The sequence below is a fragment of the Mastigoproctus giganteus genome, chromosome 1 (genome assembly GCF_048544385.1).
Source record: "Mastigoproctus giganteus isolate SK-2022 chromosome 1, ASM4854438v1, whole genome shotgun sequence".
NCBI classification, from domain to species: Eukaryota; Metazoa; Arthropoda; class Arachnida; order Uropygi; family Thelyphonidae; genus Mastigoproctus; species Mastigoproctus giganteus.
Genome location: NC_143575.1, coordinates 157,963,694 through 157,989,858, shown reverse-complemented (window position 1 = coordinate 157,989,858; position 26,165 = coordinate 157,963,694). Strand labels below are relative to the sequence as shown.

General features: G+C 35.4%; 1 protein-coding gene across 2 annotated transcripts in view; it reads left to right on the top strand.

Moving 5' to 3' along the window:
* Window positions 1-26,165, top strand: part of LOC150091211 (hemocytin-like) — a 1,750,539-nt gene that overhangs the window by 1,338,638 nt on the left and 385,736 nt on the right. For both annotated transcript variants that reach the window (XM_090374755.1, XM_090374750.1), the window contains 2 exons: window positions 9,011-9,222; window positions 13,378-13,580. In XM_090374755.1, coding sequence (XP_090230881.1) covers window positions 9,011-9,222; window positions 13,378-13,580 — 415 coding nt within the window. The remainder of the gene's footprint in view (window positions 1-9,010; window positions 9,223-13,377; window positions 13,581-26,165) is intronic.

Below are 26,165 nucleotides of genomic sequence, written 5' to 3'. Positions count from 1 at the left end.
AGAACTCTGTGATCACTTCCTACTACTAGTTCCTGTACTGTCAGCCCCATTATGTCATCTGGTTCATGGGGGTGATGATGAGATCTAGAGTATTCTTTTCCTTAGTACTTTCCCTGGCACAATGATACAAATAGCAATCATCTAGTTGATTTAAAAATTTTGTCCCTCATGTGGAGTTTCTTTCCCATTTGCTCAGATCAATTAGAGGCAAATTAAAATCACCCACAATAAGACATTCACGCTTACTTGACCATTATATTTGCATATAAAGGCTCTCATCATAATCTTCACAATCACTTGGCCTGTAGATTACTCCTACTCTCCTTATACCTTTGCTTTTGACAACCTCATGCCATTTTCTTCTTTGGGTTCTGTGTTCAGTTTGAATGTTAGAAACCATTTTCCAGCCAACTCTGTCCCTTGCTTTGTGAAATAGTTCTTGTGTCATAAGACCCCCCCCCCGTCCATTCTTTGATATTATCAAGCCACTTTTTTCTTGGTCTTCCTGTTGCTCTTTTGCCTTTAATCTTCCCTTGCAGGATTAGTCTCTGCAGGTCGTATTGTGGGCCTCCTATAATATGCCCGAGTTAGGCAGTCTTTCTCTTTGCAATTGTAGGTAGTTGTGTCCTTGTGGTCCTTGCCCACTTAGGACCTACTCATTGGTGACCCGAACTGTCAAAAGAATTTTGAGCATTCTTCTGAGAGTCCATATCTAGAAGGCTTCCTGATTTCTGCCTTCTGCATGACCCTGGTCTCACATCCATATAGGAGAGTGCTCCATGTGCAGCATATGGCCATTCGATATCTTTTCTGAAATCACAGAGGAAGTTCTTAATATTCTTAAATACCTCTTTGACCATACCAGTTCTGCTTCTAATTTCTGTGCCTTGGTCATTATTATTTTAAGTTACTCACTTGTTCGATGGGGGAGTTGCCACAGCGTATTACCACAATGAAGCTTGCTAAAAATGAACAGTCAGATACTGCAGTGTTTTAATGGTTTGTTCAAAAATATAGCCAAGGAATTCCATTGTCGGGACCTATAATAATTGAAAAAGTCATTGAAATCATTAAAAAACTAGGCAGAGATCCTTCATTCGAGTCTAGCATCGGATGGTTGGACAAATTTAAGTTCAGCCATGGTATTCGACAGTTGTCGATCCAGGGTGAGAAGCTAAGTGCAGATAGAGCAGCAATTTCTGTTTATCATGAAAAACTACAGAAAGAAATAGCTGATCGAAGTTTGGTTAAAGACCAAATATATAACTGCAATGAGAATGGCCTTAATTGGAAGGCACTACCTCAATGACTAAACATATGGCACCAGGATATAAGATGCAAAATGATCGCATCACTACAATGTATGTGTTAATGCCAACATTAGTCATAAACTGCCTTTGGTTGTTATAGGAAAACCAAAAAAGCCTATTAAAAACATTAATTTATATGCTTTGCCAGTTAAATATTTCTCACAAAACAACACATGGATGAGCCAAGATATATTTCATGATTGGCCTCATAAAAAATTTGTACCATGTGTAAGATCACATTTGGCATCAAAAGGTTTACCACAATATGCAGTGCTACTGATGGACAATGTGTCTACTCATCCCATACATGTATGTGATTTAAAAAGCGATGATGGCAAAATATCATGCAACTTTCTGCCAGCAAACACGACATCTCTCATTCAACCGATGAACCAAGGTGTGATCGAGAGTATGAAATGTTATTATTGCAAAATGTTCATTCAAAAACTTGTTTCAGCAGAAAATAAATTAGATGTGATAGAGTTTTGGAAAAGCTACACTATAAAAGATGCAATTTTCAATGTCACTGATGCCTGGAATGAGGTTCCAGTTCAATAAAAAGAAGCTGGAACAAGTTGTGGCCAGAAATATATTTAGTTGATACAGGAACCATTCCAAGAGAAACTGAAATTTTGCAGTTATGTTCGAATGTTCCTGGTTTTAAAAATATTTCGATGGATGAAGTAAATGATTGGCTGGATATGCACAAAATTGACATTGGATGCAAAATTTTAGATGACAGTGAAATTGTGCAAAGATTGATGACAATTTCAGATGATTCTGAAACTGAAAGTAGAAGAAAAAGCTGCTGCTGATGGAACAACAAACATAATTAGCCACTGTGAAGCTGAAACTATATTATCAAAGTGCATTGAGTGGTTCGAGATACAAGAAGCAGCAGAACCCCGGGGGGTTCACATCTGGTGAGTATGGGCTTGGCATCCCCAGGGTCCTGAGCTGGATATCATCATTCTTCTCTTTCTTAGTGATTCCCTTCTACTTCTGACTCTTGTTCTCTCTCTCTCTCTCTCTCTCTCTCTCTCTCTCTCTCTCTCTCTCTCTCTCTCTCTCTCTCTCTCTCTTGTCTCTATTTCAGGGTGATTCGGAAATTATTATTATTATTTTTTTTTTTTGGCTGGTGCAGCAAGCATAAGCCTCAGGCTTCCTTGCACCATATGGCTAATAATAATAATAATAATAATAATGATATGCAAGTGTAACTTTTGCGTAAAATTTGTAACATTGCCTCCCAAAAGGCTCAAAATATTAAAAATAGGTATGCATGTAAATATCTGTACTATGACATTTTGATGACCTGAAAAAAATAAATAATAATTAAAGTTTAATTAAATTTCATTAGGTGTATTATGTAATAAAATAAACAAGTTAGATGACCTAGTCTCTATTTTATGTATAATGTTTTTAATGTACATATTCTATTATCCTTCTATTCAATTATCCATTGTTGTCTCGGTCCCATACTCTGATGGACAGTCAAAGTTCTACTGTATATATATATATATATATATATTGTAAAATAATTACATTAATATATTTGAGGAATGATTAAGCAGTACTTCAGAAAATAAATTGGGTGCCAAAGGCTTTACTCAATCTTATTATATTAAACATCTTTCTGCTCTAAGTCCTTTCTGTACCTGACAGGTACCCCTTGAAAATAACATCCTTGCAAAAACTATTAATCAATGATTAAAAGTATGAAATGAAATTTTTTTCTACCTTCCTAAATATAGTCAGACTTTTACTGCACTAGTTTCTGAAGTGATTTTCATACAGAAATTGCATGTGAACATCTATCAGGTTCTCCACCACAGTTTACTTTAAGTTCCAGATTGATTACTATGTAAGTCATTGAAGAAATGGGTAGATGCCCATTTCTTCAATGATTCACACAGTAAGAAGCTACTGTTTTCCTTCTTGCACAGTAAGCATCTACCATCTTACTCTAGTTGTTTTTGAAAGATATATTATTGTCTTCACAAAGAGTAAAAATGATAATACAACACCTGATCTCTCAAAATGGATCTGCTACTCTGAAGTAAGCAACATACGTAATTAAACAATATATGTACATACCAGATCTGGAATTAATTTTAAAATAAGCTTGAAAATGGAAGTAACTAATAGTATCAAATGTATATAATTATATATTTTTTATTTTTTAGTAATATTTGTATAGTGTGGCAGACATTCTCTGTTTCTAGTCCACCTATCCTCATTTCCCTGACTATGAAATCTCCCAATAAAATTAAATCTTCTTGAACAAGAGCAGTAAGCATCTGACTATGCCAATTGACAGATAATGCATGAGAATGTATAGCCAAGAAAGTCACTAGATAGTTGAAACCCTGATGAGTTCATAGTTTTATTTGTCTCTTGGACATATAGCCATTTCTTGAATGACCCAAATTTATCTAGTAATTACCAGTGATTAATTTGAGATTAGTACATTCCTTATATCAGGAACAAAGAAAAGCATCATAAGTTGAGCTAGGTTATCTACTAGATGCTCATTGAAATACATACTGCAGGCTACACAAGTGATGAACTAATGACTCATACAGAAAATTCTTACAGCCTTTTTCATGTGAGTCATGAAATTCTCATTGTTTTACACCTTAGTGGTCACCTCCAATATACCAGGTGCAGTGTTTCAGAATTTGCACACGGGGGGTCAATCAGGGTTACCAACAGTCTCATCATCGTGAAGGTGCAAACAGAATTGTTGTCACAGAATGACCGGACTTCACCGAAATTTGGTCCACGTGACACAGTTGACACCTGAATATCATTTCCATTAGTATCTTATACTCTCAGGTAACAAGAGGTGTCATTGCAATATAAGTCAGAATTGGAGATGTAGTTCCCCCTTGTTATTTCTTCCTGTGCTAGTTTCCTTCTCTCTTCTTGCATTACTGTGCCTTGGCACTAGTTTTCTTTCAGGGGTTCCGTTCACTTTTATGATCTTGGCCAGAGTGACTTCCTTCTCTTGAATGCACTGTTGCAAAATCTGTGAAGACCATTTAATGGGGTTTGGTATTGATTAATCGTGTTTCCATTCCTCTTTTTAGTTCTACTTCCAATTCCAAGTTTTTCCTGACAACCTGGAATATCTATAGATGTGGCAGTCCAAGAGAACATATTCTCAGTTCTCCACCTCTCCCAGTGGTAGTGCGTGGAGTTAAAGATTCCCAGTCTATGTAATTTACCATTCAGACTCCCATGCCCAGTAATAAGGTAGCTTACCTCCAAACCTCAGATTCTCCTTGTTTGAGTTTCTGTTATTTCTTTTTCCTGTGGCACAAACTCAACCTACCATCTTTGCTGCCATTTCTCATTAAGTATTTGCCTTATTCTTGATTTTTCCTGTTTTTGTGATGCTGTTATTATTATTATTATCCATATGGTGCAAGGAAGCCTGAGGCTTATGCTGTGCGAGCCAAAAAAAATTTCTGAGTTACCCTGAGAGAGAGAGAGAGAGAGAGAGAGAGAGAGAGAGTGTCAAAAGTAGAAGGGAATCACCAAGAAAGAAAGAGAAGAATGATGATATCCAACTCAGGACCCTGGGTGTGCCAAGTCCATACTCACCAGATGTGAGCCCCCTGTTACATGTACTGTTTTGTAGTTGTGGTTTTGTCCTGCAGATGGCAAACACAAGGCCTCTATACTGTATCTCCAAATCTAGTGGCAGTTTTATGGTTATGGCCTACAGGGTTATGATTGAGATTGAGACTGTCCTGTGGGCCCTTTCGATGCCCAGTAACTTTTTCCACCTGTAAAAGCTGCTTATGTAAAGGCTGCCTTTTTTACTCTACATGCATGTGCTGCTTGCATTGGTCATGATGAGTAAACAGAGTCACATTAGGTTTTTAGTGTTCTGCCTTTTAAGGCCCCAGTTTTTTTTAGGTGACTTTAGTCAGCATGGCCATAGAGTTTATGGCTTTTTCCTTTAGGTTTTGTGCATGTGTGGGATAAAACTCAGTTTTTTGTCTAGAAGTACTCCCATTTATTTGTTAGTCTGTACATATTTCACTTCATCATTCTGATATTTAATTGTTGGAAGCCTGTGCATATCTGTTTTCCCTTTCAGCAGCATTTGGCTAGTTTTACTGTGGAGACTTTTCATTTGCATGTTGTGCACCAGTCTGCTAGGTCGTTCAGTATGGTGTTGGCTGTGCCTTTCAGTTGTCTTCTGGAGTTTCCTGCCAGGAGCAAAATCAAATCAAATCAAATCATCTGTATACACAACTTGTGTGATACTGGGATATTTCCTTTCCAAGTCAGGAACCAAAGACTGCATTCCAACAGAGGGGGGGGGGGCAGGACTGACCCCAAGGTGACTTTCTTAGTGATTTGCTTTTGTTTTGACCTATTCCCTCTTAGGTTCCTTTCTACAAAATAGCTAATGAGGAGTTGATACAGTGGGATGGATATGTTGGATATCTTTAAACCTCATTTTTTTGGATTTTTTAAGACCTTTACATGCATGTGCTGCTTGCATTGGTCATGATGAGTAAGAAAACAGAGTCACATTAGGTTTTTAGTGTTCAGCCTTTAAGGCCCCAGTTTTTTTTAGGTGACTTTAGTCAGCATGGCAAAATATCAAGAGCAAGGATTGACATTGGGATGTCAATCCTTGCTCTTGATATTTTGCCATGATTCTTTTAGCCATTAGTTTATCTGGCACCTTCCCAAATAATGAGAGTAGTGCTATTAGCCTATATGATTCAGCTAGGTTGATGGTTTTCCACATAGTTGGGAATTTCCACTCATTCAGAGATGTGTTGTACAGATTGATTAGGATCTGCTGAGTATATTTCCTTATTCTTTTGGCAACTTCCACTTCAGTCAGGTCAAAGCTTGGGCATTTCCCTGAGTGGGTAATGTTGATCATCCTCTGTTTCTTCTCCTGTGAATTGTTTTTCCTCTTCTTGTCCTGACAGGTAGTCTCTTTTCCCTCTTCTTGTATGACAGGTAGTCTGATCTCATCCTGGTTTATATAGTTGTTTCCCTTTGAGGGTCTTGCTGCATAATTATTGTGTCCAGTATTGCATTCACAGACTCTTCCCAACATGTGGTTTTCTCTCCTCCAGGTCCATTGATTGTGGGAGTTCACTTCTTCAGGCTAGATCTTATGTGTAAGCTTGTGAACAAGCCCCAATGAATCTGCATTTCCAATTTTGTTTCCTAAATTTGCACAGATTAATATAGTTATGTGATTGTTTTCCATGAAAATTAATTTTTTTGTAATAACCACTCTTCTACCACATGTGATTAATAATATAGTTTATTAAGCTTATAGTCAAAACCACTATACATTTAAGATTACGTTTTAGGCAACTTACTGCTGGCCGTCATCAGATCATGCATTTTCTGTTAGGAGGAAGAAAATATAAAGAGTTAAAATTTGGAAACATTTGTAATTGATTATTAATTGTGAATTTTAGGGATTTTAGGGAATCCAGGCTAAGGATTTTTATAGTTAAAATTACATTAGGATTATACAGGGCTATACTATAGATTAAGGTAAATACATATGGATACGCATACATAAAAATTAAATTCCTACCTGTTGTCAGACTCCTGCTTGAAACCAACAGAGCTACTTATGAGAATCTACAGGAAGCCGACAGAACAGATGCTGGGATCTTCTTAAACTATAAATCCTGTCACCCATTATCGACAAAAATTAGAGTTCTCAAATCCTTCATCCTCAGAGCATACAGAATTTGTAAAGAAGAAAGCCTCCAATAAGAATAAGAACTCCAAACAATAACCAAGATTACCTTCAAGAACAGATTTCCTCTATGTGTTATTAACAGAGCATTTAGTAGTAGTAGTAGTAGTAATGGCATGTGATGCAAGAAAGCAAATGTATGAGCTTATGCAGCATCAGCCAAAAAAAAAAAAAAAAAAAAAATCACACCTTTCCCTCCAAATGCCTGTCCAGTTCCTCCTTAAATTTATTCAACCTATCAACTTCCACAACGACAGATGGAAGTTTGTTCCAGAAATTAACCACCCGCTGGCTAAAGGCAAATTTCCACACATCTATTCTACATCTGTCTTTTCTTAATTTGAATATATGCCCCCTAAGGTTCGTAATCTGAACAAGTGGAAGGATCCCATCAGAATTCAGCGTGCTCAACCCATTCAAGGCCTTATATACCTCAATCAGATCACCGCGCAGGTGCCTAGTCTCCAGCCACTGCAATTTGCAGAACTTAAGCCTCTCTTGGTAAGAGGATTCCTTCATTCCCCTCATCAATATAATTGCAAAAGAAGTAAGAAAATATGAAGTCACCACTTTCTTCAAGAACTCTGTCTTGGTGAAGCAGATCCTAAAACATCCCAATAACCCCAACAACCCAAGAGGTCCTATTTATAAAATAGACTGTAGGTGTGGAGGTACATACATAGGAGAATCATATAATAAGTATAATAATAAGTGTATAAATATAATTATAAGTATATAATAAGTATAATCTTATAATATTAAAGAACATAAGAAAGATGTGCAATATTGAAGAATCCTGAAATCTAACACAGCCCTAATGTATTCCAATGTGGTGACACATGGGACTTCAACAAAACCAGAATCCTCTCTACAGACAACTAGTACAACAGAAGGAAATTTAAAGAAGCCTTCTTCATAAAAATGCTCTGAGCCTCATCAATTAACAGGAAACAAGGAATCGAACTCAACCCCAACCTACAATATTTCCACCTTTCAACAAGAAATAGAAGAAGAAATGGAAAAATAGGGAAAGAGAATAGTCCAAATATCTCAGAGTATGAGAGCAAAGTTCACCACAAGGCTTCAATTCCAACAAGAATGACTGGATCCAAGATAGAAAAACTTGGCATCTTTCTATTGGTTAATAGACTTAATCCCTCACCTATAAATTAACTGTTGGCAGCACCTTTTACTAGTATGCACATCATGTTCTGGTAGCATCGGCAAGCTGGAGTCTGTCAGCAGGTAAGGATTTAATCTTTATGTATTTTTATCCTTATGTATTTACTTATTTTTAATATTTGTTTTCTATTGTAACCAAGTGGAAATTTAACCTTAAATACTTTAGACTTAAAATTCACAATTAATAATTATGGTAGTGTATCCGTAGCCAAGTGGTCAGGAGCAGGAGTGCAGTAGCACACGCTCTTTGAGTAGACCGGGGTTCAAACCCCTGACTGCCTGAATATGGTCAATCTGCCAACCTGCACTGGACCAATGTGGCAGATTATGGTCCATTTTCCCTCACCATGAATTGTTGAGGCAGCCATTATCAATCCACTGCATCCTGCAGTGGGTTGATAATGGCTGCACTTTTATTTAAATTGTAATATAGCTTAATAAACTATATTATTTTTTTCACATGATATAAGAGTGGTTATTAAATATAGTAATTAATCTTCATATATTACATAATTATATTATGTAATATATGCCCAATAAAAGTACTAATTTGACAATATCTTTGAATTAATTTATGTCTAGAGTGATAGATACTGACAGAGCACATTTTGAACTTAGTTTTAACCCAAAGATTTATGAGTTTTGTAATTTTTTACTTCTTTTAAATAAACATTTGTATCATTAAAGCATTTATATAATCAAGTAAAAGTGGTAAATGTTTTATGATATTTTAGAATGTTTTCATTTTCTCTTATAACAGGTTTCTAACTGCTTAAAATACCAGCTTGCTGGTCTGTGTGGTAATTTTAATAACAATATACGTGATGATTTTGAGACCCCTGGAGGAACACTAGTTCATGGTAGTGAAGAATTTGGCAACAGTTGGAGTATAGGTTCCATAAAGAGATGTAGTCCTCCTTCTTGCCCTCCAGAAATTATGATTCAGACATTGGATATTTGCCAGTTAATCAAGTAGGCTTAAAATTAGTATGTGAATCTGAGCTTCTTAAAATTTTAGCAGTGTCAGCCATATAGCAAGATAAGTGGCAAATAGAAAGTAAACTAGTACATAACTACAGCAACAAATTAAGAAATGGAAGAGGGAGAATTGAGATATTTCTTCTGCTGAATTGTTTTTTATTCACCACTTTCTTGGCTTGCCATATGTTTGATATATTCTGCATTTATATTCAAATTATTTTTTATGACATATGGCAGGTAATGCTTTGCAGCCACTGTTTGCTGTACTTTTTTTTCTTCTTTTTCCCATTTTTTTATTTATTTCCTTTATGACCTGGTGTGTGTGTGTCACAGTTTATAATAGATGGCAGCATGGAAGTAGATTTTAAAATCAGAGGAGGAGATTGTTCTTGTCTCAGCCATTTTTGTCTGATTTTCGCTTATGACAAACACATTCTGGAATTTTTGTACAGTTGGTATAGTTGTCAAGCATAAATGCCTTGGCATTTAGTGCAATAACTTGCCAAACTGGTTGTTACGGGCACTAAATTTCTGGATTGTATTTGTGATAATCCAGCCAAAAGTTGGGATTTTGTTCTAAACAAAAATTTAAAATTATGTATGATAAAGAAAATATATTAAAACAATTGAAAGTTTGATATAATGCTGAAATACTTTGAAGAAATGTCAATTAAAAGTATTTCGCTTCTTCTCTTGATAATTCTCTTCTTTGTTCCTGATTTAAAGAGTGTGCCAATCTCAAATTGAAACTTGGTGCATTGCTAGAAGAATTTGATTCCCTGAAGAAATTAATACTTAACTAGAGAAAAATAAAACTGGGAATCAGCCAGGAACTCAAGTATCTAGGTGATTCTCACCTCGCACACAACTTTAATCCCAGTTTCCCAGAACACAGCAATCTCAAGTGCATAACTACTCTGGTACAAAAGGATTTTTATCAAGAGAGGAGACTGCATTGTCAGGAAAACAGGTAACTTTTTTTTAGGATACAGATTTTAAAGATGGTAAGAAGGGTAAAGAGAACATTATTATGTACAAGGAGACTAATGACATTAAGCACTGTTATGATCAATTAGCATTAAAATATTAGCATAAAATTAAAACTCTGGCAAAAAATTTTTTCCTGACATTCTTCTCAAATGGGTTTGTGACCACTCAAATGGCAGAACTGCATTAAATTCATTTCAGACAATGCTGTCCTGTTCCAGGCAAAGTGGAACTTCAACTCCATTGCATTTTTGGTAGCTAATTCCAAATCCAAGCTTAGCCACGTTCCCATTTGAGCATAACATCAGGAAAAATTTTTGCCAGATTATTAATTTTTTTCCATGATTTTTAATTCTCGTGAAATTCTGATATGAATTTTGAAAATCTACTGCTAAATAGTATCTGTGTAAAATAAACTTAGTGCCTTACAAACTGTAATTTTTAAATCATAGACTGCAATGACAAATATTTTCAGATGCTGCAATTTACTCTGAATTGGAAAGTAGGCACTTCTGAGGTGATCTGACAGAAGTGTTTAATGCTTTACTGGATTGAGTAAACTAACTGCTGATGGAGTTTGTACTCTTTTCAATGATGCACTTAAAGGGATATAAACTTAAATTGAAAAAGGATGCTAGCAGTATGGATGTGTGAAAATTTACTCTTAGCAAAGAGTAATTTGATTGTTGGAACAAACTTACATCAGGTATTGTGAAGTTTATTAAGGAAGAATTAGACAAACCATCAGAAAGGAGGGGAAAACAAAGTGTGTTGTGTTTTTTTTTTTATGCATTTGGAGAACCTTATTAGGGAAGATGTGTAGCCTAGTGGGCAAGCACAAGAGTACTTACATGTTTGAATGGAGCGTGGTCCATACCTGCATGATTGCTAAATGTGATTAATTATTGTATCTGTTGCCAAAATGATTAATTGTAATTGTAAATTCCTGTGACTTAGCTGTCATGCTGGAGTATAAACAAAAATGATGCAGTTGGTTTTTTTGTTGCTGCTGTTGTATAAGCTTGCTACAAATACTAATACTAAATTGACTAACAACTTTGAGATCAGTAACTAATCATTAGATAATCATTTTTATGAAGAAATGGGGGGGCATTGTTTTTTTGAACTACACATTAGATTTGTATACATCATTATTTAGGATTAAGGAGATGGCCAATTTAATAGAACAGAAAATATGGTTATAGAGCTTCAAAAAATACTGTGGTCACAACAGCTATAGGTCAATCTGTGATAGTACCACAGAAATGGTTAAGTTTTACCCATATCTGAATGACTACAAAGAGTAAAATCATGAATTGAATTGGATTCTTATGTATTAGATCTGTATTCTCCCTTACTAAAACATGCAAAGAGAAGAAAAAGAACAAGTGTGTTTGGTGAACAGCGTAACATTCCATAATGAATGTTAAAATTGAACATCACTAATGTCAAAACTGCTCATTTTTACAAAATCCAAATGCACACTACAAAAAAAAAAAAAAAAAAAAATTCAAATTCTATAACCTATCTTAATGTAATGAAACAGACTGAAATATGAAATTGAAAAATAAAATCTGCAGCAAATAGGAGCACCGGTTTCAGTTGTACACTGCTAAGCAGTGCAATTGCCCAACTAATCAACACAAAATGCTTTTGTGGCTCTGTGAGCATTGTTGTCAGTCACAAAACACTTTCCTTTCAGAGCTTTCTTCAAACGTGGAAACAGGAAGAAATCACACAGGGCTAAGTCCGGTGAATAAGGAGGATGTGGCAGAACTTCTGAAATTATGGCAGTGATCACTGCCTGCACAAAATTAGCTGTATGGGGCCTGGTGTTATCTTGATGGAGAAACCACTTCACACCAGAAAGTTCTTGAGGTGTCTCTCAAATGGCACAGCAAAGTTTGACTCTGAGAACCTCAGAGTATGCTTCCTTATTCATAGTTGTTCCACGAGGCACAAATGTGTAACAAGAATGCCTTTTATGTCAAAAAACACAAGAACCATATGTTTGTCAGCCAAACAAGAAACTCAAAATTTCTTTGGTCTTGGTAAATAAGAATGTTTCCACCACTCAACTGTTGCTTTGTCTGTGGATCATAGTGAAAAATCCAAGTTTCTTCTCAAGTCACTATTCGATTTAAGAAATTTTGGCCCTGTATTTCAAAATGATCAATTTGCACAAGCCTACTCTTTGCTGTTTTTGTTCTGGGGTCACATTGTGTGGAATGCAGCGGACATAGATTTTCATCATTTTCAGGTGATCTTTTACAATATTGTGAGTACTACCATACGAAATGGACATTCTAATTCATGATGTCATTCACCCGTCTTCATCCAAGATTTCCTGGGCTTATGTGATTTGCTCAGGAGTTGTTGAGGAGGAAGACTAACCAGGTCTTGGGTCATCTGCAACAGACTCACTGCCTTCACTGAATTTCTTGTGCCATTTAATTAGCTATCCTATCAAGACACTCATTACCATATGTTTTCATTCATCTCTTTAACTGTGGCGCCTCCGTAGCCAGGTGGGCAGGAGCAGCAGTGCGTAGCACATGCTTCTTGATTAGACCGGGGTTCGAGCCCGTGAGCCACCAAATACGGAGGATGCGGAAAGGTCAGGGAATGACCACCGCATATCCCCGGAACAATATGGCCTTAGTTGCTAATGCTCCTAAAAAAAAAACCAAACAAACAATCTCTTTAACTGTTTCTAATGCATTTAAACCCCATCTGATAAAATTACGAATCACATATCGCTGTTCAATCTGTATGTCCAACATGATACTTGCTTCAAAACAGTCATCAGTGACACGTGGCTAAAAAAACTCTCTTCGTACAACACTAGCTCGACAAGTACTGGCATGCACACACAGAGTCTGCTCAGTAGTGATCACAGAGAGCGCCTCTAGCAGCAGTTATGGAAAGTTCACCTAGTAAACATAAAATCTTACACCAGTCCACAAATTAAATTATCGCCCCTTGTATATCCATCCCGCTAATATATTATTAATAAAGATCATAAAGGTATAGTGTCATCACCTGGTTGAAATTATGCACAACTAAGTAATATTAATAAATTTTATAAATTAATAAGCTTCCAAACAAGGAAGAAATCATCTGCATTTATTAATGTGTTTTGTTTGTTTTTTTTCACAGACAACCCATATTTAAGGAATGCACCTCATCAGTTAATGTTGGTCGCTATTTAGAATCCTGCATTTCCTCTGTGTGTAATTGTCTGCAACAGGATAATAACAAAACTAGTGACTGCAAGTGTCAGGCAGTGGAAACTTACGTGCAGGAATGTGAAGAAGCTATTGGTGAAATTGTACCTGAGTGGCGAATGGAGTATGGTTGTGGTAAAAATTTTTAATGCATCAAAAACAATTTAATTCTAGCATTGCTTTTTAATCATATATATTTATTTAGAATAGGAGTTTTATCATTTATCATATATTTATCATTAGATTTTTTATTTGCCAAATTGATTATTTTAGGAAAAGTTTAGTTGTACCTCAAAGGTCTCATGGTGAGATCAATGCCATGTTCTAACATGGTCCTGGAACTTAATCACTGGTGGTTGAATTCTGGACTGACAACTCACCTTCCCAAACCAAGAAGTATTTTATTAAAGCAAAACATATATAATCAGACCTTATTGTTTGTGAAAATCACCATGAACGAATACATGATTGTTTACTGTTTGAATATTAATTTCTGGGTATTATAAAGTGCATTTTTTTAAAATTTTATCATAGCACACAAAATTAATATTCAATTTATCTTATTTGTTTTTTCATAAACTACAAATCCTATAACAAAGACAAGCAAAAGCTTGTCCAGTTAATACCCAATTAAAATGTCCAGTTAAAATCTTAATACATGACATTAATCTCTCAATATTATCAAAGTATTACAAGTTTCCTCAATGATACATTATAAATAAGTAACACTTCCTCAAAAAGAAATATAATTGATAATTGAGAGCATCAAGCTTAATATCTGTCTGTAAAGACTACATACATATGTTTAGCTGCCTTATACATTCAGGTGTCACTATTATGTAAGTTATCTGCTAGTACATAATTGCCTTCAGGCTTCATTTTACTGTTTATTGTTTCTGTGTTTGTTCATTTATTTTTAAATTTATTTATCTTGGTTGTTTTAATTATACTATTCTGCATAAACAATGCGATGTTTCACAAACTTTGCAACTCTTCATTTCCTGTTTAAATTTTGTGTGAATTGAAACACCTTAATTGATGATATTAGTAATAAAAAGACACTATAAATCACTGTGCATGTTACATACATTTATTGGTTATAAGGTAACGAAAATTAAATGGTGGTTATAATTAAAAATATAACCACCACATTATCTAACTAGACAGCATTTCGTTATTCAACTGAGTAACAACAGACCTAAAGGGGAAGAACATATCAGGATTAGAAAGATTATTCTAATTTACAAAGATAAGTGTCTTCATAAATTACAAGATTCAAAGTAATAAGATTTGCCATGAAAAATAAATAAATAAAAAATAAAAAAGGTAATACCAATAAAAAGTAAAGTAAAAATAAACTATATATATATATATATATATATAAAGAGAGAGGTGGGGGGGGAGAGAGAGAGAGAGAGAGAGAGAAGTAATGAAGATGCTCTGATCAGCAGGGAGGGTTAGTTCACAGAATACATAATTAGATTAGTGAAAATTAAACTAGTCTGTTAGCACAAAACCTTACATTCAGACTGTGAATAGCATGGAAGCAGCTAGGACACTGACTGCTGAATTTCTAGATATATTTGCTAGCAGTGATATGGAGGTGAGGTGATTATCCCTTTAGTATAAGGCCTTGAATGGTTTGAGCAAGCTCAACAGCATGCTCAAACCATTCGATTTTTCCTCTAGCTCATATTATGCAAATTGAGGAAAGACAATTGTAGAATAGATGTGCAGAAATTTGCCTTTAGCCAGCAGGTGGTTGATAGTTGAAACAAACTTCTGTCTGTTGTAGTGGAGGTCAACAACTTAAATAAGTTTAAGGCGGAACTAGACAAAAATTTGGAGTGAATGAGTGGGGGAAATGGGAGAGTTTTTTTTTTATTTTGGCTGATGCTATATAAGCTTGCTTTCTTGCATCATATACCTTTACTAATGCTAAAGACTGAGAGAGAGAGAGAGAGAGAGAGAGAGAGAGAGAGAGAGAGAGAGAGAGAGAGAGAGAGAGAGAATGGTTATCAGTGGTCTTCTCTTCTAGGATTAATGTCATTAGAGGGGTATTCCAAGGTTCAGTGCTGGACATTTATTGTTTTCAGAATTTATTAACGATATTGATAAAGATATATCAAGTTTAACATCAAAGTTTGCAGGTAATACAGAGGATAGCAGGGTGGTTAATGACAGATATCAGGATATGATGTTGCAACAAAACCTTAATAAATAAAACATATATGCTGAGAAGTGAAAATCGAATTTTAATATTGAAAAAGTATATGAGCAGCAAAGCAACGTGCACTTTGTGCACGTTGCTTTGCTGCTCTAGTCTGGGGCATTATTTCCACTTAAATACAATGAAATTAATTAACAATTAAAATTAATAAGGTTAATAAATTTAATTGATTAATCTATCATACCAGTGGTTTTCAACCCTTTTTTTTTTTTTTTTTTTTTTTTTAATAACAGCATCCCTAAAGGTGCCTCCGTAGCCAGGTGGGCAGGAGCAGCAGTGCGTAGCATATGCTTCTTGATTAGACCGGGGTTCGAGCCCATGATCACCAAATACGGAGAATGCGGAAAGGTCAGGGAACGACCACCGCATATCCCCGGAGCAATATGGCCTTAGTTGCTGATGCTCCTAAAAACCGAATAACAAACATGTAGGGGTACTAAGTAAATATCAATTATAGATCACCACAAAATTAAAAAGATACTGTAAAACTTTTTATAATTAAATAAACATATAAATTAAAAAAATAATAAGTTTAAATAACTTAAACCCAAATTACATGGCACCCCTGGAATGTTGTTGCAGCATCCCAGTTGAAAACCACTGTACTATACTATACTTTACTATACAATACTATACTAAGCTAATGCAGTAATACGTATTCCACTATATAGTTTTACCTGTTAAGTTCAAGATATATCCTACTCAACCATTCCTTTACCATAGAAGTAAATTTTCCTTAATGCCACACTTCTCCAATTTGTATAGCAGTGTTTTATGTGTAACAGTATCAAAAAGATTTCTGAAATTTGAGTATATAATATCAAATTTATTTTTTGCATCTAGTCCTTTGTTACTGTATTATAGTACCCAATTAGATTGGTCAGAAAAGATTGCTTCTTAACAAATCCATGCTGGCTGCATTACTGCTTTAACTGGTGACTCCATTATTATTTCTGGAACAAAAGTTAAGTTTATAGGTCTATAGTTACTCACTTCATTCTTTTATTCACCTATTCCCTTCAGAAATGGAGAAACCTTTGCACTTCTCCATTCCACAGAGATCTTCCCTGAATCCAAGACTGCTCTCATAATTATGGCTAAAAGTTTAATATATTTGGATAAATCCCAGGTAGCTCTATTCCTCTTTTTCTTTCATCAATTTCTTCTCTACCTTCCTCTCAGTTATAACAAAATTGGCTTCCTATTAGCATTTGTTATACTTCTGTCATCCCACTTGTAAAAAAATTCTTTGCATGTTATTGCAGATGAAAAATATTTATTCAATTTGTCAGCAACCTGAAATAGAATCATAAACAGTTATACCATTCATATCTAGTTTCCAATGTGATTCATTCCTTTCCTTCTAGTATTAACATAAGTAAAGATGTCTTTGCATTCTTTGTCAGAGACTTCTCATTCTGCCCTAGCTTGCCTATATCCCTTTGTGACTTGATTGCAGTCTAATTTATATTTACTGTATCTCCTGATAATTTATACGCATCCCATGTTTGTTTTTTTTATTTTATTTCTCTGCTACTTGTCACAGTTCATTTCACAACTATTTTAATCTAAGCCCTATGTCTCTTAGTTGGTATAAAAAAACCTACTAACCTGTATGATTACTTGTGCACAAGTCATTAGGTTTATTATCCCAGCCAGTTTTGGGTTTCCAGTGTACTGGCCACCCACATCAACTGGGTGCACTGCCTTAAATTCTATGAGCTTCTTAATCAAGAGTATAACTTCTTCCCCTCTCCATCTGTACCGTCTATGGTAGTACAATGTATATTTCTGTTTGCTTTGCTCTCCCATATTCAAATTCTGCATCCTTTATGTCTGATTGTCATGTCTCATACTTACAATGTCTACATTTAATGGCTTAACTATACTTAACTGGTGACTGCTGTTGTAAGGGAAATGGGAAATATTGTGGAAGGATAGGTTTGTTATTGTTTATTTGTTATTTGGTTTTTAGGAGCATTAGCAACTAAGGCCATATTGCTCCGGGATATGCGGTGGTCATTCCCTGACCTTTCCGCATCCTCCGTATTTGGTGGTGACGGACTCTAACCCCAGTCTAATCAAGAAGCGTATGCTACGCACTGCTGCTCCTTCCCACCTGGCTACAGAGGCACTGCAAGGATAGGTGGAATAGGACCAACGGCAAAAGTAGATGTCTTTACAGAGCAGATATAATCGTCTAAGTGCACAAAAGCTGATATTTTAGAGAACGTTGGCACCAATGATATGAAGAGTAGGAAATCTGAGGAATTACTTAACAAGTACAGGGCAATGTTAGGAAAATGTCATGAGTTAGGATTGAATTTGAAAGTGTCTGCAATTCTGCCTTGGCACAATAGGAAAGTATATGTTGAGAACCTTGTTAATCAATTTGGCCCTGGAGAGAATGTGCAAGACTCATTGGGTAGAATTTTTCTCAGTGTGGTCTGTGCTGTTAACAAGAGAGACTGTTTTTATAGGGATGGGATGCACTTGAATAGAAAGGCGTGTAAGAATATTTGCTGATGCTATCAAGGCAGCAGTAGGTGGGTCAGAAAACTGCTAGCTTTGGGGGGATTAATAGTTTAATTGGAGCCGCAGACAGAAGTGAAAGTGATTCTTGCATTTCTGCTATTAGTACTTGCAGCAGCCTGGAAAGCAAGGTGTCTGGGATTTCAGGCCCTACTGTGGGTCATCATGCTACAAATGAATACATTGGCTGTGTTAGGATAATTAAAGTAAGAATATATGCATAAACACTTGCATGTACACTAATACGAGGAGCATTATAAATAAATTAGATGAATTCAGAGTACTGATTATGTTGTTTCGAATGCAGTCATTGCAGAAATAGCAGGGACATGGAGTCACTCAGACGTCATGCTGAATTTAAATATGGAAGAGTACAATGTATACAGGAAGGATGGACAGGACAGGAGAGGTGAAGAGGTTATGCTCTTAGTCAAGAAGAATATTAAATCTAAGGCAGGGCCTTCAGTTGACTTAGGTGACGAGATGTTCAGTCAGTTTGGTGTGATATAAGCACTGGAAAAACAAAATTGAAAGTTGGAGTGTGTTATAAGACTAATGACTGTGATGAGTATACCAAACAGCTGTACATGGAAATATACTGGGCCAGCAAATCAAAATGTCTCATAATAGAGATTTTATCTTTCCAGATGTTGAATGGAATTTGTGGGTTGGTCACTCACATATTAGCAAGACTTTTGTGGATTTCTTGAATGATTGTTTTCTACAACAGCATGTTAGAGAGGCAAAAATTGGAAGCAATACTCTTTATCAGATTATCAGCAGTGATTCTTCATGCATTAAGAATCTACAGGTAAAAGACCCACTGAGTGGCAGCGATTGCATTCTACTAATGTGGAATTTAATTAAAGATAACTACTGTTTTAATTAAAGATAACTACTGTAGAGGAAAAGGCTTTTGCTTTCTAAAGGATGACTACAGAGGTCTCAAACAGTTTTCAAATTGTGTACAGTGGGACCAACTGATCATGTTGTGTACAGTGGGACCAACTGATCATGTTGTGTACAGTGGGACCAACTGATCATGTTGTGTACAGTGAGACCAACAGCAAATTCTAAATGGGACGTATTCAGGGAATTAATCAATGAAGGTACTAGATTTTCATACTTACAAAGAAATACTGTTCAAGACTTAGACATAAATGGATGTCAGATGAACTATTGAGACATGTAGCGGAGAAGAAAAGTGCATAGGACGCATATAAATTATCAGGTGATACAATTTATATCTGTGGTAGTTATAAATTAGTCTGTAATCAAGTCACAAAGGAGGTTAGACAAGCTAAGGCAGATTATGAGGGGTCTTTGGCAGAGAATGAAAATAAAACAGCAAAGACTTCTATGCTTATATTAACAGTAGAAGGAAGGGGTTGAATCACATTGATGACCCTGCTCAGGTTCCAGATAAATTGAATAGGTATTTTGCATCGACATTCACACATGAGGAATTCTTTAGGAAGGGGATCCCAGAAGTTTATCAAGCTTTAACAAGGATCTAAATAACTTTGGAAAAAAGTTAAAGGAAAGTAGAGGAGAAATTGTTGTCTATCCAGTTATATTAAGGAAGGCAGCAAACCCTTAGCCATAATTATGAGAGCATCCTTGGAGGCAGGAGAGGTCCCTATGGACTGGATATTATTATTATTATTATTATTATTATTATTATTCCCGCCAGAGGGCTAGTGTTAGCATGTCTACTGTATCAATGCTCCAAGAAAAAATTGGAAATTTTTGCTAGTTGTAAGTTGTTAAATTCATTCTTTTGTTATTTATTTCGTGCAAGTGCTTTATCTGAAACGTCTTGTATTGACTACTCCAGCTTTGCAAAAATGAATCAAAATATATGCAAAAAGTGCAACCTACCGCTGTACGTGCAAGAAGTGGTATGTCATGGCTGCAACAATGGGTATCATTACAGATGCTCATTGAAAGAAGCAACTTATAAAGGAATGGTGAAACAAAAGAAACAGCAGTGGAGGTGTATATTGTGCAGGAAAGAAGAGAGGGAAGAAAGAAGTGAAATTTCCTACTCGGCAGAAGAATTTCATGACTTGCTGCATTCACCAAAAGAAGTGAACGAAGACTTAGAAGCTAAACAAAAGTAGGGGAACACCCTTAATATGGAAGACGTACTGAGAAAGCTATCCAGTAAAATCCATTTGCTGGATTTACTAATAGAGATAGTACCAATAAAGAAGCAAATGGAAGACCTGAAGATAGAAGTAGAAGATATCAAGAAATCGATTTCATTTGTCTCAGATTCCTTTGACAGAATACAAAAAAGCATAAGCAAACTACAGGACTCCAACACAGCAATCGGCAAAAGAATTGTGGAGCTGGAAGCTTCATTCAAGCAAAATGAGGAAAATTCCAACTTGCTTAACTTAAGGATAGACTCGATAGAGCAGCAGTTGTTAGCGAATAACGTAGAAATAGTAGGATTAACTGGATTAGCAGGCCAAGATCTAGAGCTTGTTATACAGCAGTTAGGACTTGCATTGAAACTACAGCACAACAAAGAAATAGAACACTATTACATACCAAGCAATAAGAAAACAAACGACAAGCCAACACAAGTTTTCAAACCATGTGGCAAAGGAAAAATGGATGAGAAAGGCAAAGGAGATCTGACTAACAGCAAAAAGATATATATCAGAACAATAGCAATATCCCAATCTACATAAATGACCACTTAACAGCCCACCTCAAGCAATTGTTTTGGGAAACAAAACAATTAATAAGAACTCACAGTTACAAAAATTTTTATGGATAAAACATGGCAAAATTTATGTGAAGGAGAATGAATCTTCAAGGGCCATTAGAATTCAGAGTTCAAAGAATTTGCAGTTTATAAAATAGACTCTTTTATTGTGAATAATTGAAATTTCCAGAAATCTAGATTTAAGGTAAAATTAAGACATCAGGTATGCTTTTTGAGGAATCACAGATTTTCAATTCACCTTTACATTTTATAAATAATCAAAATATTCAAGCTCTTATAATTGATAAAAAACAGTTCTTTATGGTAGCTCTAAATATCAGGTCACTAAGAAAAAATTGGTTTAACTTCTTGCAATATATAAATGCAATGAAAGAATATATCTCATGTATAGTTTTAACAGAAGTTAACATAAAAAGTGATGAAATTTCCAATTATAACATACAAGATTATGATAAGGTCTATATATTGAGAGAGTTGAGAAGGGGAGGAGGAATAATAATATACTATAGAACATGCTTTAGGGCAATACAGGTTTACCACTTAACTCAGTCTTGTGAAAACTGCTGTGTCAAATTATTAGAAGACCAAGAAAACACATTCATGATTTGTGCTTTTTACAGGCCACCATCAGATTCAATAAACAGCTTCCTAATAGAATTAGAAAACATTATTTTGCAATGGGACGACATACAAACAGATAAGACCATACTAGTAGGAGATTTTAATATTAATTTACTAACCAATGGAACTGATAATGTGATACCCAGATATTCTGCAATCTTAAACAATTATGGATTTGAACATACCTTATTTGGAATAACTAGGCAACAAAGGATGGAGAGTAATAGAATGTTGTAACAGTCAGCTCTTGTTTGGACCACTTAATTATAAATATCAAGTTGAAGTACGCTAATTCCTACATACTATTAAATCAACTTTCAGATCACAGAACATATATACTAATAGTAGATATGTATTCAAAACAACATCCATATGAAGATATAAAATTAACAAATGCTACGAAGAAAAATTATTTATCAACAGGTAAACTGAAACAGAACATAGAAAACATGTTAATACAAAATCAAGCATCTTACACAACAAATGTAAATGTTTTTTCAAATAAGATAATACAAATTATAAACAATTCGAGGTTTAATACCGAGAGAAAAGTTAATCACACAGCCAACAACACAAACACTGGGAGTAGCAGGATTAAGCTTAGGAAACCTTGGATGACTAAAGAAATAGAAGAACTAATGGTACAAAGGGATAAATATTTCAGGCAGTGTAGAAATTGTCCATCAAAGAAAGAACATTATCAAAATTAAAAAACACTCAGAAATAAAGTGACAGGTATGATAAAAAAGCAAAAAAACAGTTATTACAATCATCTTTTCATGGATAAGCAGATAACACAAAAGGATAAATGGAGCATTACAAATAACATGTTAAGTACAAGGAAGAAAAAGTCAAGGGAAAACCAAATTAAAACACTAGTAGAACAGATTTCTGGTGCAAACAAACAATATGAGGCTGCAAATAGGTTTGCCAAAGCTGTATTAGATCTCAACAGATATTTAATACACTATTTCCAAGATTCCTTTACTCAACAAGATAGGCTTCCTCAGATAATGAACTCTTGTGTAGTCTTAGCTCCACATTATACTGAGATTCTTAAAATTATAGAATAATTAAAGAACAAGAAATCTTACGGACTGGACTGTATTACAGTAACCGAGGTAAAGAGAAACAAAGAACAGTTCTCTGTTCTCTTGGTAGAGCTAATAGCACGGATGTTAGAGTCGGGAAGCTATCCTACAAATTTACTCTCATTTAAAGTAATTCCTATATATAAAAACAGACCACCTGATGACTTTTGCAATTACAGACCAATAACAATACAGTCAATTTTAAATAAGATAATAGAAAATTATATATTTTCCCCATATAAGCAAATATTTACATCAATATGGACTGTTAAACAACTCTCTATTCTCATATCAGAAGGGCAAGAGCACACAGACATTATCAGAGAACTTAGTAGACTCTCTAAACTTACATTTAAACACAATAACTTCATATTGATTTTATTTATAGATTTGACCAAAATTGATATCCCAGTATTGCAACAGAAATTACTGAAATATGGTAGAAGGAGAAGAATCAATCAACTCTTAGCATGTTATTTAACCAAAAGAAAAATAACAGTTGAAGTAGAAAATACAAAGGGAAAATCATATAATGTAAAGAGAGGAGTACGTCAGGGCACTCATGCAGGGCATCATGATCAATATCTATATAAATGACATATTCGAAGTAGTAAAGAACTCCTTTAGAAAAATTTATGCAGATATAATCTTATATACAATTGGAAAGAACCTGACAAAAATGGCTAAAGATTTACAGTCGGATGTAATACATTTGCAAACTTGGTTGCATGATAATAAATTAGCACTCAGCTTTGAAAAAACAAAATTTTTGGTAATAAGACCTCCTCATCAAACCTTGGACATTCAACTCTCTATCAAATTGCACAAACATGATTGCCTACATGATCAGAATTTCAAGAATTGCAAATGTCTAACTGTGGAAGAAGTTTCAAATCATTGTTACCTTGGGTTATGGATTGACTACAGTGTAAGTTGGGTAATGCATATAACAAACTTGTACAAAAAAATGAGATTTTATGTGTACTTTTTCTACTACATTAAGAATAAGTTAAATCTTAGAACAAAAGTTACCTTATTTTATGCATTAGTGGACTCCCAACTCAATTATTTAGTAAATATATGGGCACGAGCAAATAAAACAGAAATAAGGGCAATAAACAAATTAATGAATAGGATTCTGAAACTTTTAATGGGGACAAACTCTTGCAATGATCTGAACAAGAGAAGGCAATTTTTGTTGAAACATATACTGTATCCAGTTCAAAAACTGAAGTTAAATCTATTCTTAAAAAATCTTAACACTATTTTTGAAGAGTCGAATCTGCAAAGAAATGTCTCACAAAATTTAAGGAACCCAAAAGCAATTACTTTGCCTCACCCTAGGATACTATATAGATTTGGAGATAGGCACACAATGAATATAATAAACAACTTTTTTGGATAGCATTGATTTCAGGCTCAGGAGAAGTTACCCAATCTCAAAATTAAAATTCCTAATAAGAAAATTCTTGATACTCAATGACACAGTAGATTAGAATTGATATGTAGATAAACTACTACCTCGGTTTACAGTGTGGAATATACTATGTGTAGTGACTTCATAGTCTTTTCTGTAAGATAACAAATTTGTACAAAACTGTTGTAAAGGAAGAATTACAACTTGTTGTCAAGAAATTTACTTTTCTTAACAAGTTCGTTTATTGTAAACGAATTCTCTTGATAAATAAAATTGTATTGTATTGTATTATTATTGGTCATATTATTTCTCCCTGATTGAGGGTTCCACCTCGTGATGGATATGCTACAAAGTACACAGGGTAATTGTTGCTGTGTCTGGTGTTACTGTTGGTCGAGGAACTCTCTGACTATCCTACAGGTGTTCAGGATTGTGACTTTCTTGAGTTCCTTGTAGGTGTTCACTGGAAGACCTATTGCTGCTAGGCTGTTATGTAGGGTCTTTGGCACCATACCTGTGGTGGTGGTAGTAGTAGTAGTAGTAGTAGTGGCATGTGATGCAAGAAAGCAAGTGTAAGAGCTTATGCAGCATCAGCCAAAAAAAAAAAAAAAAAAAAATCACACCATTCCCTCCAAATGCCTGTCCAGTTCCTCCTTAAATTTATTCAACCTATCAACTTTAAAAACGACAGATGGAAGTTTGTTCCAGCAATTAACGCCCGCTGGCTAAAGGCAAATTTCTGCACATCTATTCTACATCTGTCCTTTCTTAATTTGAATTTATGCCCCCTTAAGTTCGTAATCTGAACAAGTGGAAGGATCCCATCAGATTTTAGCGTGCTGAACCCATTCAAGGCCTTATACACCTCAGTCAGATCACCGCGCAGGTGCCTAGTCTCCAGCCACTGCAATTTGCAGAACTTAAGCCTCTCTTGGTAAGAGGATCCCTTCATTCCCCTCACCAATCTTGTTGCCCTTCTCTGTACACGCTCAAGTAAATCTACATCCTTCCTAAAATGAGGCCTCCAGACCTGTACGCAGTACTCAAGGCGTGGCCTGACCATTGCCTTATACAGAGGGATAATCACCTCCTTTTCCCTGCTAGCAAAATTCCTATATATCATTGACAAAACCGCATGACCTTCCCTGGCAGCCTGTCTGCATTGCTCAGAAAACTTCATATCTGCCTGCACAATTACTCCCAGGTCTTTTTCATTTTCTACCACCTTAAGTGTAGTACCACACAGTTGGTATGTTTCTCTGGGGTTACTTCTATCCATATGCAGTGCTTTGCATTTGTCAATGTTAAACTTCAGTTGCCACTTCTTAGCCCATCTGCCCAAATTATCTAGATCCTGTTGCAGTAGCACACTGCCATTACTGTCATTAACAACCCTGCCAACCTTTGTATCATCTGCAAGCTTCAACACTAAGCCTGATATACCTTCATCAATATCATTGATAAATATACAAAACAACAGTGGACCTAACACCGAACCCTGTGGGATTCCACTAATAACATTAGTCCACGAAGAGCAGCACCCATTGATTACGACCCTCTGTCTTCTCGCACTTAACCATCCTTTTATCCATTGTAGCAACTTACGCTTAATACCATTCTGCTCCAATTTGTACAATAGTCTTCCATGCGCAACAGTGTCAAAAGCTTTCCTGATATCAAAATTATTTTTTGCATCCAGTTCCTTTGTAACCACATCATAATATCCTATCAAATTTGTCAGACAAGACTTTCCCTTAACAAACCCATGCTGTGTCTGAATTATTGCTGCAGTCTTGTCTAGATGATCCTGCAATGCATCTTTAACCAGTGACTCCATTATTTTACCAGGAACAGAAGTTAAACTAACTGGTCTGTAATTACTCGTGTGACCCTTCGATCGCCCTTTGTGAATTGGGGATACATTTGCACATCTCCAGTCCGTGGGAACCTCCCCTGAGTCCAAGGACGCTCTCATAATTATGGCTAAGGGTTTGCTTAGTTGCTTTGCCGCCTCCTTTAATATAATTGGATAGATCCCATCCACCCCAGGTGCTTTTCTTACGTTTAACTTCAACAATTTCTCTTCCAC